This window comes from Aythya marila (genome assembly GCF_965140915.1).
Source record: "Aythya marila genome assembly, chromosome: 9".
Taxonomy (NCBI): Eukaryota; Metazoa; Chordata; class Aves; order Anseriformes; family Anatidae; genus Aythya; species Aythya marila.
In genome coordinates, this window is record NC_139050.1 from 12,889,761 (window position 1) to 12,908,312 (window position 18,552).

The window sequence follows — 18,552 nt, forward strand, 5'->3', positions numbered from 1 at the left end:
TTCCCCTCTGGGCAGGTGAAGGCTGGCCGTCCAGCAGTGGAGAGGAAAGCCACCAATATTTAGAAAACAAAGCTACTCAGTGCCCGGCCAGATCCCACGGGGGACCGAGACAGAAATAAGTGACAGATCGTGGCTCAGAAAAGCATCTACACCACGCTTTGCTTTAAAGCACTGTGTAAACCCAGCAGCTGTACTGGTGCTACTCACGTGAATGCAGTGAGGCTGTACCGAAACGAAGTGTGCAGTGCACCCAGCAGGCTTTTCACTGGCATTTCTGCTTGCAGGATTTACTCTTTTATTCATTTATTTATTTATCTATGTATGTATGTATTTATTTATTTATTATTTATTTTTTCCCAACAAAACAGAGAGGACCTTTGCAACTGGAGGGCAGCGCTACCTCGTCCACTGGTGAGTGCCACAGGAGGGACAGTAATTAACCAGGGTCACCCGAGCCCTGCCATTATCCAAAGGGCCTGCCTGTCACTGTCCCAAGGTGGCTTTGCCTCCTGGAGGACAGGGGAGGGCCGCACTGCCCCAGGCATGGGGGCACTGTGGTGCCTGGGAGAGGTGGCTCTGTCCCTGCAGCCTGTCCCCTGGGCCGAACAGGCCACACGTCTGCACAACTGCTGCTCTGCTGAACCTGGCAGGGGCCAAGTGTTCAACTTAACTTCGTGGCAGAAATGATAAGTGTCAATTTTCGCAGGTGGAAGAGGCCGGGCTCCGTGCCCTTTCTCCTAAGAATTACTCAAGCCACCTATGTTTGCAGCAGCACTCCTTTTTCATAGGTGGACTGCAGAGGTGAACTGAAAACAAAGGGATGAGAGGGCACAAGGAGGAATTTCAGAGCATTTTCAGCATGTTTCGCTTGGCTGGAGCTCAGCTCCCCATCATTCCCCACAGCCCAGCCCATGGACTTTTGCTCCACACAGAGGAGAGGAGAGGGAGGGGATGGGGCTCCCAGAGCTCCTCCTGGCACTGACCCTGCACCGTCCCTCTGTGGGTCTTGGAGCATGTTTTGGAATAGAGCCCTTCACAGCTCTTTAGTCCCTGTTGAAGTAAACTCCCATTTTTTTTTCAGGTAGCACCTCACCCACAACAGACACAAGTACAGCTGCCCTGATAGAGACCTTCCCAGGGAAGGGTGGGTATTAATTTCCCTTGGCCACTGCTACCAGAGCATTGCTAGTTCAGCTGATGTGCTCTTGGAGAGCTAGAATGGAAAGCCCATTGGTGTAGGATGTCCAAAGTGCTTCTCTGTCTCTTGGCCCTAACCAAGAGCCCGTTCACCTTTCCCTGAAACTGCTACAGAGCAGCACAGACAAAGGAGCCAACACAACAAGAGGAAAAAATCCAAAATAAAGGACCCCACCCACCAACACCCTCATACTCTAAGACACTCCCTTGTTCTGTTTTTTTCCTAAAGCCTTCAAAAGGCCCTAAAACATTCTGACAACCCCCCTGCTCAGCAGCTAACAACCTGCTGCCGAGCCCCTCTGCCCTTCCAGCCCTGCAATAACCGATGGATCAATCAGCGACGTCCTCTGTGCAGCACAGGTGGCCTGGAAGCAGCAGCGTGCGAACTCTTGCAGATGAAGTGAAAGCTAACATCGTGTGTTCATCGTTAATGAGCTGGCACAGCGTGATGACAGGACATGACAGCAATTGCTTTCTCTGAGTACTATTGGTCTGGCCCAGCCTGTGACTTCTGGGGGTGCCTGACTGAGCTCCCACCAGGGCCGCTGTCACTACAAGGGGGCTTTCATTAGGGCACTTTGGGAAACACCAAGTCGTCAGGACTCAAACTTTCCCTAATAGCAGCTAGCAAGTCAGGCAAGAAAACCAGCAATGCCACCTCAGTGCAAGCCCAGCCCTGACATCCCTCCCTCATCTCGCAGCTGGCAGAAGGGCCTGCACGGCTCTGCTCCCTGCCTGGCCACAGCACAGAGCTGCAGAGGATGCTGCTTGGTGCAGACCTGCTCCGTGTGACTTAGAATCTAAGAGAAGAATCAAAGAGGGACTCTTCGGTGTCAGTGGTGGATGTTTTCCTTAAGTTTCCTGGTGGGAAGGCCTAATTAAAAGACCTGCTTATAAATTGGCTAAAACACATGATGCCTGCAAACAAAAAGCAAGTGTAAGTTGACCACCTACTCCTACCAAGAATCAGCTGAGAGGCCCAATGTCTTACGTCTTTGTGGTGCCATTACTCAAACTGTTCACCTCCACAGAAACCAGGCCCACCCACAGCAGCTTAAGACAGTCCACCCAGCCGGCCCCAGGCAGCCAGGATCCCATCTCCTGCATCTTCTGATTCATGCCAGTGCGTTTACTAAACATGCTGCACATCTTGATATACACGTATTAGAGCTCATCTTACACAGACATGATTTCCAACTGCAGGGTCTCAGTAACAACCTTGCTTCTCCATGCTGACATGGCTCTCCTTTAGCTTCAGTGGCACCTATAGTCCCGTCTTAGGTCAGTGACCTAGAAACTGCATAAAGATGTCAGGAAGAAATGCACAATACATTTGAGAAGCCATTTACCAAGGATCTGAAAAAAGAACATTACTGAGAGATATGGCTTGGAGCCAGGGCACTCCTCATTCAGTTGTCAGAGATATAAATAAATATGCCAAACAAAGCTAAGCCCAACTTAAAAATACATTTTTCCTATGTCATTGCTCAGTTAAAATCTGTGTACTGTATTCTGATCCCAATGACATCAGTGGGTGCAGTCCCTGAAAGCCTAAGCCCAGTGATGAAGTGATAAGGAAAAACTAATATAATTTCTAAGAAATACCCAAAATGGGGGACAACTTGGTATTGAGCAATGACTCATTTTAATTAAAGCTACTTTACAGCTGGGGATACAGTAGTTGATTTGAGTAGCAATGAGCTAATGCGACGGGAACAGGTGGCTGCTTCATAAAAAGCACCGTTTCACCATCGGCACTGACATTTCAAGGAGCTTGTCATCAGGTATTATCCTGCGACTGCGGCTCGCATCGAGAGCCCAGCTCTGTGCTTTTCCATGGCTACTTTCCAAAGCCTGATGTTCCCATGCGTGGTAGATGGAGCCACCCGAGCAGATGTGAATTGCCGGAGGCAAGCACTTCGCCAGAGCAAAAAATCTCCGCAGACTCCCTCGTATCATGTCTGGGGTGGGAGGGGAGCTCGTGGGTTTGCACGGCTCGTGGCACCACCGCACGGCGCAGCCGCTGAGCTGGGACTCACCGCGCGACTGTTCGGCACCGGCGCTTGCGGAAGAGCCAGCAGGGAATGAGCACATGTGGAGATAATACAACAGAAAATTGAGAACACGTCGTCCTCAGCATTCAAAGTGGCATTTGTTTCCCTCATTTTTCCTCCTCCTGAGCAATGTTTAAATCAATTACAGCAAAATTAATGACTTTTGCAAGCAATTTGTTGAGAGGATAGGCTGGGGGATTAGTCCCAGGCTGGGTTCCCTGCAACCACAACAGACAATTTAGAAAACATTCAGCCTGGAAGGCTCCTGACCAAAAAGGCCCCTGCCAGGTAGTTTACTAATATGCTTCCAAGGCATTATTCTTGACGTCAGGAGGGGGTTCTTCACAGAGAGGGTGGTTGCACACTGGAACAGGCTCCCCAGGGAAGTGGTCACTGCACCAAGCCTGTCTGAATTTAAGAAGAGATTGGACTGTGAACTTAGGCACATGGTCTGAACTTTTGGGTAGACCTGTGCGGTGTCAAGAGTTGGACTTGATGATCCTTAAGGGTCCCTTCCAACTCAGGATATTCTATGATTCTATGATTCTATGATTCAAGGCAGAGAATCACAGAAATGCAGGGAGCTGAGGGACGAGCAGTCACCTACTCTGTCTCCTGGCACTGAGACATGCTCAAGGAGAACTGAGCTGTCCTTACTATTACCTAAAACATACATCCAGGATAAACTTTTGAAGGGAAGACGCAGGTGAGGCGAAACTACTTGTAGAATGGGAGAAAGAGCTCAACCACGTGAGGCTCTCCTGCATCAACACTGGAGGCACCGAAAACACCTGAGTGCAGACAACTCTTGGATCTGCCAAGGCCTTGGTCTCTGTGGGATGCACAACTGGGAAGCACTCTGGCTGAAATGGCTAGATTTTTCCAGAGCACAGGAAAAAGCCTTCTTATCCTTCCTCTGAGCCTTTAAAGAACAGCTCAAACTTGTGTTTTTCATGTTCAGTCCAAGTCACCCATCTTTGCACAAATACACATGCTCATAGATACTAAAAGCATCTATGTAAATATGTAAAAAACATGTTACAAAACATGTAAAGCATGTTTTACAGAGCCATGGGATACTCCTCTTGGAACCCCACCATCACCTGTTCTTTTCCCAGTGAATCACTCACCCAGGCTATCTGTTCATTTTCCAAACAACATCGCCTGGTTTGTAGATATCTCAGTGTAAGGTTTGGTGCAAGCTACACGGGGTGTGAAAGCACGGCGCAATTCCTCCTGGCACAGAACTGGACTGCTCTAAAACTATCACAGTGGAAGGTTTTTTTCACCCTTAGTAACTGGAGCCTCATAGGACAGGTCACAGAGAAGAACAGAGAGATGCAAAGAAAAGCCGTGTTTTCTGCTGTTACCTTAATGCCTATGGCTTGGAAAATATTTGAGGGTAACACCCTCACAGAAGGGCCTGTTGAAGTAATGATAGAAGCCTTAAATTTTAATGCATTACCATGTCTTTCTTTCTTTTTTTTTTTTTTTTTTTTTAACAAAGTCTTTCTTTTTTAGCTAAAAGCTGCTACACCTTCAATCCAAAACACATTTCTTTATGCAAGCCAATTATTTTCTGTGAAGGTGCCTGGAAAGACCAAAGAACGAAGTTTGGGATGCAGAGCGGATGGCCCCGGGCACAAGTGACAACGAGGTGCTGGTGCCGGGACAAGCTCTGTATCATCACATCCAGGATTTTTGGATCGAGCATTGATCCTCCCTCCCACTCCCCAGCTTTCTGAGTTCTGGAGAAAGGCTGAAGGAAGCTGCAGGCACCTGGAAGGCCACTTCAGCAGCGGCAGCGTCACGCTGCTACCCCCAGCACGAGCAGAGCAGGCCTGGCTCTGGCCAGCTGCAAGGGGTGAGCCCAGCTCTGCTGCTCCTGCAGCCCCTGGTAAAACTCCTTGTGTGCCCATGAGGAGGTAGGCAGCTTCTTCAGCACCCAGAACCTGTGGCCAAGCTGCAGATGCTTTTGAAATGTTGGCTTCAATCAAGGGAAAGAAAAAAAAAAGCAAAACAAAAACAAACAAAAATCCCCACCCAAATCCTTTCTCCTTTTGAAGTCTGGCTTAGAAGCAAATGAGAACCTGCAGCTGAGCTGCAATGTGATGGGACTCCTTGGCCTTCGAGGGCCTTTAAGTACACCTGAAAGGCATTTAACACCAATAAATGAAGCGCAGCTCTTGCTGCTATTTTCCTACCCCCCTCTCCTGTTGCATGTTCAGCCCCAGGCTGCTGGGAGCCATCTGTGCCTTGCTTCCCCAGGAGCCAGGGTCAGGTAGGGGGGAGAGATCTGAGGATGAAGAGAGGCCTGGGTGATAAATACAGTGGGTGCAGGCAGGTTGACTGATGGAAGGAGAAGACCAAGCCAGTCCATAACGCCTCTGGCGGAGGTGTAGCTCTCGGCCCTCTCCCCTTGAAACATTTTGCCCCAGGGAGCTCCTTGCAGAGCGGGGTGCTGTTGGTGCTCACCGTGTGGGATCAGGTCCCAGCCTGTCGTGTCCCTTCCCAGCCCTCTCCACCCAGGAGCAGCACAGGTCTGAGGTACGCACACAGGCACATGGACCTGCAGCACCAGGCTGTTGTTCTGACACGACGTGGGGATGGTTGAGGAGAATACAAAATACCTCCAGAAACGTCAAATATATGACAAAAAGTGCCTGCACTAACTCACAGGTGTGTTTTTCTAGGTAGAATATCTGACTGTCTGAATGGCCATTTTAACCTCCAGAAACAGATTAAACCCAGCAACATCGGGCAGCTTGGGTTCCCAAACCTACCGATGCTTTAAAGCCAGCAGCTTAGAGGCAGCTTTCTAAACCTGAGGCAGGTGCATGTCCTGACAGCCAGTGGGAGAACGCACCTAGAGCCAGATGCCTCCACAGCAAGACTACAATTTATCGCTATTCTTGTTCACTGCATGTTTTTAAAACTCACCCAGCGACCTGTAGTTTTACAAACCGCGAGAACAGCTCCTGCCATGGGGCTGGGATCAGAGCGGGCTCTGCTCCCCGTCCCTTGGAGGAGGCCTCAGGGGCTGAAGGCAGGCGGCTCCATGGGCAGCTGTGTGTGGCACCCTTGCCTACCTTCCTCCTGAGGGGTATTTTAAAGGCAACCCATGGAAATAAGGGAAGTTTTTTATTGCCAGCTGCAAAAAAAAAAAAAAAAAAAAAGCCAAAAAAACACACAAAAAAACAACAAACAAACAAAACCAAACAAAAAACCCCACACACATTCTGGAGTAATATTTAAGAGAAATCAGGTCAACTCTTCAATTCACAGATCTGGCTGTGTGCACTGGGAAGGTTGTTCAGAGCCACTCGAATTACTCCAAACCCCTCAGCCTGAATTGTACTGCTGGGATAAGGTTGTCAGCATGAAAAAACGCAGCTACAAAGAAATGGCGAGCAGGGGAGCAGGTGCTGCCAGGCGTGCCAGCGGCAGAGCCCAGCAGCACGCTACGCAACCACGGCCCTCGCTTCTGTTCCACGAAGGGCACCTGGAGGATGGGTCTGTGGCCGCCTGGCTCCGTGACGGGGGCTGCCTGCAACGTGGCACCTACAAGCTCGGAAGCATTTCATTTTCAGTCTTTCCAAGAAAGGACTCTTGAGCACTGTGATCAAAACAAGCAGGGGGGTGCTGTGGGTTCTGTTTCCAGGTGTGCAAGCTGGAAACTGGGGCCTGGCTGCTGTGTGCACAGGGCTGTAAGCACCCAGCTCACCTGCACAGGAGCAGCCCCGGCTCCCTCCTTCACATGGTCAGCAGCTGCCTTGAGCATATTTGTGCCAGTCCTGATATAATTAGCACCTCGGTGTGTGTTAAATGAACCAAGGTTTCCCATCTTTTAGAATAAAACTCTGTAAGGAACAGCTGCAGGGCTGACAAATATGATTCTTTCGAAGTCTAATGAATTGTATAATCACTTCAGTCATTATCTCCCTTATACAAATGCACACCAATCAGTCCATGGAGCACGGTGAGTTCTGAGCTTCACCAAGTCCATCACTCAAGATGCATCAACCGTGCTTCCAAAAACTCTTTCAGGGATCCCAAAGCAAACAGCCGGGCTGGGGTGCAGCAGCAGGGCAGAGATGACCCTGCAGGTAGTGACCCTCATGCTTTTCCTTGCTGCGATCAGCTCAGCACAGGGTGAGGGATGCGGAAGATAAAGACTGGTGCCAAAGCTGTGCCCTTCGCGCTCCAGTGGACCAGAGCTGGTGCTGAGCCTGAGGACAGACAGACTGCCTGGCTTCTTCCCAGCTCAGGACAGAAGCGAGGCCAGCCCAGCAGCCAAATGGCCATTTTGCAAACTCAAAAAAAAAAAAAGAAAAAAGGAAAGAAATGAAGGCTAGAGCAACCCAAACGGAAGCAGCTGATTGGGGAGCAGTCAGTCCCAGCCCCACTGCAGCCAGCATCACGGCACCTCCTGCGAGCAGCAATGATGACTCCCAGCCCCAGCAGGCAGCACGGTTCACGGGGAAACCAGAGCAGAGGACAGGAGCTGCAGCCACCCGAGAGGATGCAGGCCTTGGGGTTCCTGCCCAGTGCTCCCCTTTGTCCAGACACTAAAATGAGTGGAAGACTGATGAGTTTAGATGGCTGGCTGCCACGCTCCTCTCCCTCTGGAGAAAAATACTGCAAGCCACAGCTGCCTGTTCAACACACTCCCTTCTCCTTCCACCTGACGCAGTGATTTCCAGCTGGTACAATTTTGAATCCTTTGAAAACCTTATTCAATTGATTTTAACCACCAGATACGTATGGGAGACAAGTACCTGTTTGCCTGCGCCATTTCTATTATATCCGGAACACCTACAGGCTTTTATCTCTGAAGGTTTGTGATTTAAATATAACACGGGATAGAAATACTGGAAAGCACCACCTGAGAAACATGAGGTCTGATGTTCAACACCGTGTGCACCCCATGCAGCTCCATCTGAATCTGCCCAAACAAATCCCGACTTCCTTGCACAACTCTCCCCAGCTTTACAGGCAGCAGTGCTGGAAGAGAGCAGCGGGCTCCGAGCGGTGTCGGTGGGTCTGCGGCTGAGCCAGGCTGGCTGAAGCACAGAGGGACCTGCTGGCGGGCTGCTCCCTCAGGCAGGCACGGCCTGTTTCTGCGGAGCCCTGTGAAATCGTTCTGGGAAAGGGACATTAGGCTTCTGGGTTTGCAGAGGGATCTGGCTGACTGGGACTTACATCTGAGACATGTTAAGCCATGCAATCCCAGTTACCCACCGCCCAGGGAGGAGGGCTCTCCAAGGACATGGGAGGCTTCCTCAGAGGCAGCCCTGACCTCAGTGGGGAAAGGCAGAGGTTTGGGCAGGAGGACTGAGTACAGAACCGGTCCCCGAAGTGTAGCAGCTTATTTCAGCCTGTAGTGCAAGATGCTGTTCGCAGGCAGAGGCATCTGAAGTACCACAGGCTTCCCAGCCACAGGGATTTCAGTCCTCCTCTTCTTGAACACAGCCAGATCCGCCAAGGCTGCCCGTGGCGTTTCCCACCCTATGACTTGCTGCTGGGTCTGGAGGAGCACAAACTCTTAGCACAATCACTGACCAGCTTGTTTGCAGGAAACTCAAAAATCAGTGGTTTGCAATGACAGTATGGAGAAAAAAATAAATATTTTTAATCTAAAATGATTCTCGTTCAGGAAAACTGCGATATCTTTATTCAGACCCCTGACAGTCAAAAGGCAGGAAACGAATCCCCCTCCCAGGAGCTGCTTCCCCTCCAGCTCCTTGGCTAGGATGTGATTTCTCAGCGTGCAGCTGAGGCACTCCTCCTCCCTGCTCCAGGTTCCTGCTGGAGGTGGCTGCATCCCATGGGCAGCAGCAGGCTCTGTCAATTGTTTGTACCTGGCTGGGACAAGCTGCATGCCACCTCTGTCCCCTCTGGGGATGCCAGCACCCACGGGCCCTGCTGCTCTCCTCTGCCTGCACCCCACGCGAAGATCCTGCAGGGTTCTGTCTCATCACCCTTTATCTTTTAAGGTCCAAGGCTGAACTGGATGAACAGCGTCTTACTAAGACCTGCAGAGCTGTCTATAGCACAGGTACTGCAGTCTGAACGGGGGAGGCTTATTAAATCCCAGGAGAGCAACAGATGATCTCTCTGAAGGGAATGATACCTCCCCTGGTGAAAGCAGGTCCCAGGAGAGAGCTTCTGGCTCTACAAAGCAGCACATCAGCTGGAGAGCGAATTGACTTTGGCTTCTAATGGCTCCTTGGGGCTAAGACAGTCTCTGCACAATGGTATCCTGCCGCTGAGTGCCATAACACAAAAACACACCTCTGCCATGCAAGAAACGAACAGCCCCAGAGCAAGAGGTGGGACACCGCTCCGTGAGAAGGAAATAATAAATATTGCCCCTTGCTGATGCTCCACCACGGGACAAGATTCTCAGAACATTTATGTACAAACAGTAAGCCAGCTGGGCTTTATTGTCTTTTCAGGATCAAGGGGAGGGCACTTTTTATAAATATGTAACTTTATTGAACAAGTGAAAGCCTTTAGGTGAAATAAAGTATTACTTATGATTTTATGTACTTGTTGCCAATGCTCTGAATAAAGATAAGCCACTGAAAGGATGGAGATGTGTCACTGTGCAGATGGGACAGGAATTCACTGCACTCAAGCTGTTTTAGCAAAGTGATTTCATATCTGTGGGAAAGAGATTATATTCTTCACTTCATTTTTATTCTGATCAATTTTATGGCTAATTCACCCAAAAAGCAACTGTAAGCTCAAAGGCAGAAACCAACTATGTCCTTCCAACCTATGAAAAACCCAAGGTACGAACAACAGTCACAGCCTTAAAGGACAGGAATACCAGGGATGACCATATTGTCTTTGTTAAATTATTGACTTGCTGGAGATGTAAAGCATATTTGGATAATCATTATTTTCCGTATGCATCCAGCACACCCATTTAACGATTAAAAACACTTCTAAAAATTCTATTTTGGGGCCTTTTTAATTGGAATTCAATTTCGTTCCAAGTGTAGCTTGACCTACCATGTGTTTAAAAATTACTCATATGGTAAATAGGAAATCTGCCACTTACCTTATACCAACATAAAAGTTTAAAAAAGGAGACTGAAATGTATGGCGAGACACAGCATTGCTTAAATAAAACTGTACTGATAGATGACTTCCATCAGTAAAATGAAATACAGGATTTAGTGAAAAAGCTTATAATTAGTAAAGAAAATCATCATACTTTGTTTCAACCTTGAAGGAAAAGTAGCCTTCTTTAAGAACATCTTCTTAGGAAAATAAATGCAAACAACTCTTAAAACTGATGATTGACATAAGCTGGGGAAGGGCCTGGGACACAAGTGCTGTGAGGAGCGGCTGAGGGAGCTGGGGGGGGTTGGTCTGGAGAAGAGGAGGCTCAGGGGAGACCTCATTGCTCTCTGCAACTGCCTGAAAGGAAGCTGTGGGGAGCTGGGGGTCGGCCTCTTCTCACAGGTAACCAGTTATAGGACCAGGGAATGGCCTCGAGTTGTGCCAGGGGAGGTTCAGGTTGAAATGAGGAGACATTTCTGCTCAGAAAGAGCAGTCAGGCACTGGGACGGGTTGCCCAGGGAGGTGGTGGAGTCACCGTCCCTGGGGGTGTTCAAGGAGAGGTTGGACGTGGTGCTTGGGGACAGGGTTCAGTGGTGACATTGGTGGTAGGGGGGTGGTTGGGCCAGAGGATCTTGAAGGTCTTTTCCAACCTTAGTGATTCTATGATTCAATGAGCATTATTGCTTCACTTTTTCCACACTTTGACCCAACATTTGCAGGGTGTCCAGGTCTCCAAGGGGAAGTTGAGGTGTCCAGACCACCAGACATCTTCTGATGTGGGGAGCAGCTCTCCTCCCTGCCCTTGGTGCAGCCCCTGCTCCCACGTTGAGATGCAGGAGGCCAGTAATGACCCACATGCAGCCTCACTGCAATTTGGGGTGCCCTGCTGAAAATGAGATCACCTCTGCTACCTGTTCCCACAGCACTTTGTACAGACATCCTGACCTAAGACTTAGACATCTGGGCCGTGCTGTGAGAGCAACAAACAAAAAGCAGACAGGATCCCCCTGTTTATCATGGTGCATCTCTCCAAAGACTTTCTGCCTTGGTTTAAGGGGTTATCTCCCAACCACTGCCATTTTTACTGTCTCAGCTTTGCTTCCCCTCCAGCCTTATCTCAGTGCACCTGCACCCCATATGTCACAGGAGCACAGATTCATGCTCTCGTCGCTGAACTTGACGATCACTCGAACTAAGTGTGGGGTCCCTGGGGAAGCAGCTGGCAGCCAGCGAGCCACCCAGCACAAGGCCTTCACCTGTCCAAAGGAAGCTCCGTGTCGCAGCAAATGCTGGTTTGGGACAGGTGCCAATCACACAATGAAAAAAAAGAATCCTAAACAAAACGGGGGTATTTTGTCTGCCTTGCCCCAGCAGGCAGTGGAGGCACGCAGCGCTGGGGGATCTCCTTACTCTGTGTGCCCTTCACCAGGGATTCTGTGGCTGCTGCTGTTTTGGTAGCTGCCTCTCCATGCAGACCATGAAAAATGAATTCCTGTTTTGTAACCGAAGGGAAAACCTGCACCAGGGGCTAACAGACTAGCTACAGAAACACGCAACCCGAATGCGGTCACAAAGATGCCGCCCCAACACCCCCACCCATCATGGCACAGCAGCACAGCCGAGCCCTGCTCCGAGCACATCCATCCCCGTGCTGGCTGCCCCGTGAGGGCTGCTGAGAGCAGCCCCAGCTGCCTGCGTGCCCGGCCCCCTCCCGCAGCCGCTGTGCAGATGGCAGAGCTTCCGCTGCTGTCAGCGTGGGGCCAGGTTGGTGGCAGGAACCACAGCATTAAAAGCTTTAGATCTTGGTGTCGGAGCCTGGAGTTCGTCAGGGTGACTTTGCCTTAAAAGCCAGGACGGCAGTAAAGATGAAAAACGCTCTTGCCATTTTCCCTCCTGCTGCCCCCCATCTCTTCATCCCCCGCTGCCAGCCCCCAGCAGCCCCACTCGCAGGCAGTGCACACACGGGCCTGCAGCCACGGCTTCCTATCAGCCCGGGGAAGGGAGGCTGAGGAAGAAGAGCCCCTGGGGCAAGGAGGAGAGGCAGCAGAGATTAAAGAAATGTCACAGAATCCTGCCTGTCTTTCCGTCTGGGCAGACTCTTCCCCGTTTTACAACGTGTGGCCAACAGCTTCAGTCTTTCAATGGGATGACGGCCTCTGCAGTATTCTGCTTGAGGACCTGGGCTACTGGTAGGATGCAGGTGACAAACACTGACATGAAACCGCCTGAGCTGCTGAAACCAGGAGGACTGCAGAGGGATCTGTTTCAGATGGAGCTGGCATGTGGGAAAACACCCACACGAGCATTCAGCCTCCCTGTCCCCACCATCCGCCGGGCAGGTATCTCCTGAGAGCGTCTGACCCTCTGAAGACGATGCGCAATGTGCACTTGCAGCAACTGTCTGCAGCGCAGCCTCCCTGGCTGCTGAAGAAACACTTTCCTGATCTTAGAGCATTTTATTCCTTGCTGAGGGCAAGCTGCATGCCAAGGATGTCATTTACTAGAAATCAGTGGCTTTTCTGAGATTTGCAACTATACACGCAAATAAAAACTAATTAATCTATTTTTTTTTTCAGAAGCACAAAGCTGGATAATTTATTTCTGTATGTCCACTTCAACAGGCTGTCCCCAGACTTCTTGACCAAAATGCCAGTGCTCTGTGAGAAGTTTCAGCTCAAAGAGTTATTTTTAGAGAACACTGCCAGCTGCCAGGAAAGTCTGATCCCAGCCTCTGATCTTGCAAGCTTTCGCTGAATGTCATAAATATAAAGCAAGATGAAAAATGACTAAAATCAAAGCCCCAGTTGCAGATCCTGTTCGGGTGAAGAGGATGCTCTGCGGCTGCGCTTGCAGGCTGAGCGGGGACAGCTTCTCCCTTTGGGGAGGGCAGAGCCGCTCTCGGCTGCGCAGGGGCTCTGAATCGGGGCAATGAGACAAATAGCTACGAGGTAAAACTTGGAACTTGTCATCAGGACAAAAAGAAGGAAAATTCGTACTTACTGACAGGGGATTTACTGAAAATCCCTCAAAAGACAGCACTCATGCCCTATATCTCGTGCAGGCATTTGGCCATTCACAAAAATCAACCCGTGTGTCAGCCACAGCGCTGCACTCCAGTTGGCACTGGTTTAAGTCCACATCAGGTGAGAGAAAGTGGGTATATCAGGCTTTTTATTTCAGACATGGCTGAGGGCCACCGGGGCAGGCACAAAATGAATTTCCCACCTCAGCATTCTCATCCCCCATTGCCTTAAGTAAACCCATTCCTGAAGACAGGGAAGATGGGCCGGTTTTGGCCTTCATTACAAAATGAGCTCTGAGGTTTCCTGACTCAGTTCCTGCAGACTGTGTTACAACAGCAACCTGCTGGGTTAACTGCAAGCCCAGGGAGTGCTGCTGCAAGAGGAACAGCCAGGAGGAACAGGGTGGGATGCCCTGGGAGAGCAGGGAGGCAGAAGGAAGAGGAACATCTGCCCTGTGCTCTGAATCCAGTGACAGGTCATGTTCCTTCACGTGCCATATGGTAGGTGAGCCAAGAAGGATTCAGAAAAAGAGAGCCAGAATTGAAATTCTACAAAAATTCTGCATAGGGACTGGGGGACGAGACACTGGAGAGCAGCCCTGAGGAGAGGGATCCGGTGTTTATGGTTGATAGCAAGCTGAACATGAGCCAGCAGTGTGCCCTGGCAGCCAGGGGGGCCAACCCTACCCTGGGGTGCATCAAGCATGGCAGTGCCAGTCGGTCGAGAGAGGTGATTGTCCCGCTCTGCTCTGTGCTGGTCTGGCCTCACCTTGAGCACTGTGTGCAGTTCTGGGCAGCACAGTACAACAAGGATGTAAAACTGCTGGAGAGCGTCCAGAGGAGGGTTATAAGGATGGTGAAGGGCCTAGAGGGGAAGATATACAAGGAGCGGCTGAGGGCACTGGGCCTGTTCAGCCTGGAAAAGAGGAGGCTGAGGGGGGACCTCATCGTGGTCTACAACTTCCTCGCGAGGGGGAGTGGAGAGGCAGGTGCTGATCTATTCACCTTAGTCACCAGTCTAGGACTAATGGGAATGGTGTCAAGCTGATGCAGGGGAGGTTCAGGCTGGACATCAGGAAGAGGTTCTTCACCAATATACTCTGCACATCCATACCTTGGGTCCTTCCCTTCCACTGACACCAAGACTGCAGTTGCCCTACCAGTCTGCTTTACCCACCGCACCTGGCAAAAGGCAGTGACGCATGGCAAGCTGGAATGCTCTCTGTCATTCAGAGGATTTATGAAAAATGTTTTACTTTGGTCTCTCTGAAATTACACCATTCTCCTCTTTTATCTGTCTTAAGTGTCAGGAGAGTGTGATGTTAATGAGATGTACAAAGGCTGTTGGGTAGCTGAACGGTTTTATAGTCCCACATTGATAAATTAAAGCATTTGTCACTGTTACTACATTAATGTTTCTTCCTGAGATCAAAGTCTGGATTTGCTGCATCAAATAGTACCGTCCTCTGCTACACATTACCTTGCAAGGAAATTAATTGTGATTCCATATTTTTACATTCACAGTTTAATCACACCCTGGTTCTCATACCTGCTGACTGCCATCGCCACATGCAGTATGCAGTCATTTTTTAGTATGGATTTTCTCTTTGCTACTTGTGTGAAATGCCTGAATATGTTGTTTCAGGACAATCACCTTCTAGCTATGAAAGGCTGCTTCTGCAGTAAAGAATATAGACAATTTTCCTCCTCCTGAAACCCTGGATTCAGCCACATTAATTTACATTTATATAGCACCTTTCATCCCTGAAGATCCCAATACACTCTTCAGACTCACCCTTTCTGTACACAGAGGCTGTACGAATATACACGGCTACAGAAACAGCCAAAGGAATCCTGTCACCAGCCACCGAGACACATCTCTCTGCACGTATTCCCAGCACACTCTTGGCAAGCCAGTTCTGCATACCCTACATCATATCTCCATCAAGGAGAAAACTAAGGCAGTGTGATTTAGAGGCATGTCATTTCCCTGCCAGGGAAACGCGAGGAATCTGGGCAAGCAACGAAACAGCTTTTCAGCCTGGGCGACTGACATCTCCTTGGCACTCTGCCACACAGGTTAAAATGAGGTAAAGTCTGACTTGCGGTGAGTTATACCTTGCTTCTTCAGCGCTTCCAGTGACTGTAGAAGCCCAGGCTTGCTGCTCCCTTCCACTGATGGGTTACCCTCAAGCAGTTTGTTTTACAAAACTTAAAAATATCTGCTTGCCTTGTAACGAAAACTTAACGGCAAATAAATCCTCCTGTCCCTGACCAAAAGTAGTTGACTGGCTCCAACCAAATTGAGGATGGAAGAGAAGGAAGAACCCCGACATACCTGAGAGACCTTTTTGACCACGTCGCTGCCCACAAGAAAGCCCTGCGCGTAGGAACGTGCTGCGATGAAGGCTCGGGTTGCCTTCACCTTCAGGTCCCTGGGAACTTCCCCAAAGGGTTTGTGCTGCTCCGCATGTTTCACCATGCAGTCTAGATACTCATCCGTGATATGGTACTGGGGGTTCATCAGCTTGAAGAGCCGCTCCAACAAGCGTGTCCAGAACTCATTGAGGGCCTCTTCCAAGTTGATGTTGGAGCCCCTGTAATAGCGGCGTAGCTCACTGTACAAGTCCTTGAAGACCTTCATGTTTTGAGTGTACAATTCTCCGTACAGGCTTGGGAAAGCATCATAAAGGGCTTTTTCTGACTTGTTCAACAAATCCTGGAAATAACCTGAAGAGAGAGGAAAAAGGAGATCAGTTGGACAAGCAGGAATTTAACAGGCCGCGCTGTCTGGCAGCACAACTGACTGCCCTGAAATAAGAAGGCACTAACAGAGCTTTTCCTCCAGCTGATCTCACCCACCCTCTCCGTCCCGAGCCTTGGCCGAGGAGACTGAAGGAGAACCCCTCACTGCCAGTACCAGGGCACTGGGGGCCAGGCCTCTCCACCCCTTCTGGTGGCCACACAACCGAGACTCTTCCCCGAGGGTGTTTCCCAAGGGCTCCCTGCATTGCTACAGCAGCAAAAGGCCAGGCTGCTACCTGCAGGATCCTGTTTCCCCTGGTCAGTCCCTAGCCAGGCATTAGGCCAGCCAGGGCTCACGACCAGTGGGGTTTATGTAGGCACGTACAAGTGCAGCCTACAGAAATCTTACAACAATCATGCCTTGTCATCACCAAATGCCATCTTTATTTCTGCCTGACTAACCGTACTTACACATATGTAAACTGTACATATGTAAACTAAATCAGTTTACAGTTTACTTGATTACTTTTTACATATTTGCTTGATTACTTTCTTACTTGATTCACTAGGAAAGGTTTCTATGCAATAAAAGATGCCAAGCAGATATGAAACAAACACGTTGTCCTTAAGCACATTAATAGCAAATGAACATATTTTTTTGTATTTCTTCCAAACCATACCACAATGGATTTTTTAGTAGGCTCAACATTAAGGCTCCAAATAGCAAAATCCTCGTGTTAGTTCTTAATGTTTAGACACAACATTTGGTTTTAGTCAAGCACTAAGTGCTAGCACTGGCACTTTTTGAATCTGCCTAAATCCACAGAAGAATCGTGCTGGTGCTCACTTCACCGGGCCAGACATGTGGGACTGCCCATCGGAGACACACACACAACTGCATGAACTCCCGGTGGCTTTCAGGAGGCTTTAATAAGCAGCTAATCACACAGGTAGTTTTCAGGCTACCACACAAAACCTCAACTGATTAGTGAAGACAGGAACTTGGGTATCATTAATCTGAGGAATTTCTTATATAACTGAGGAGAAAAAGTAAAGTGCCATAGTGTTACTTCTAGGTTTTCCTTACAGAACATGTCAACTGACACTGCTTACATACCCCATAACATGCCACAAGTGTCAGCTACCACCACAGGAGGCACTCAAGCCTGAATCAAGAACTCGATGTTTCTGGCACAGAAGCTGGTGCTTGTTAAACATCACCAGAAAGCTCTGAGTGCACACAAGGAGGCCCGGATGCCATGCAGGTGATGGAGGCCCACCCTGCAGTGCCTGCAGTTAGTCAGACGAGCGCATGGGTGCTTGTTAGCTAGCACGTTTTTGCCAAAGCCCTGCAGAGGTGGAGCAGGGCTGCCACCAACAGTGGTGCCAGCCCTTCCAGAGAGCCACCTCAGCCATCGCAGCCTCTCTGCCTCGAAGCCCCCTGAGCACGTGTCCCAGTCCCACACGCTGCTGCAGAATGGGCACATCTTACTATGTTTGCCATGCCAGGGTCAGGCTCACGTGGGTTTGAACCGATGCCAATGTTAACGTGTTTGCAGTTCTAGCCTGTTCATTAATTTGCTTATTTGGATTTGCATCCTGCTTTTGTTTAGGTATAAACGACTGAATGGTTTTACATCCTAGGTTCAGTGGGTACAGAAGCAACAGAAACGGGACTTCGTCTCTGTACACACAGCAGGGTGAAGAGGGCAGATTAAATTCTTCCCTTTCTAACATCTGCAGGTATTCCCATTCTGCCAGCTACCTTCAGACTACACCGCGGGGAACTCATAGCAGGAACGGCCTGATTTAATTTATTGATTTACACGAAGAACTGTAATCATCATTTAAGTCTGTGAGAGGAAAAATGATTCAAAGTATCATTTTCATTTCAATTACATTTGTGCTTTTTGGGGCTTTTTTTGAAGCAAACCTGATTATCTTGTTCTTTAAATCTAAGCTACCCCATTTTTTTGGGGTGATGTACGATAAGCTGCAGTTGGAAGGAAACCATTATTCAATTAAAATGCATTAATAATCAAGCAGCATGCATCTAAGGTATATAAATTAACTTCACTGTGTAAGGTATAGAAGAAAAGAAAGAAAGGCTTCTGAAAAATGCATACTGCACATACAAAGCTTTATTAAAAGGAATTATTTTTTGAGGGAGTGCCACTGACTACAAGTAGACATCTCTGAAACTTTATAACTAGCACAACTCTTTTCTCCAGGCCTTATTTTCACTGGAAGGATGGTACAGTCTTTCCTACATTATTATTTTCCCTGTGGTTTCTCAGATTTGAGTGAAGCTAAAACTCGGCAAGTGGACTGAACAAATGAAAATGCCTTCTGCATCTGCACCACGGGTTGCTAATACAGTTTAATAATCAGATTCATCTGAGGTGGCTTCATTTTTCTGCTGCCACGGCTTTCCTACCTGTGTAATGGCCTGAAGAGAGT

General features: G+C 49.1%; 1 protein-coding gene across 1 annotated transcript in view; it reads right to left on the bottom strand.

Moving 5' to 3' along the window:
• The window catches only part of GPC1 (glypican 1), a 192,270-nt gene that overhangs the window by 14,133 nt on the left and 159,585 nt on the right, over nt 1-18,552 (bottom strand). Inside the window, exon 3 of the mRNA XM_082767339.1 lies at nt 15,686-16,077. Within this exon, the coding sequence (XP_082623465.1) occupies nt 15,686-16,077 (392 nt within the window). The remainder of the gene's footprint in view (nt 1-15,685; nt 16,078-18,552) is intronic.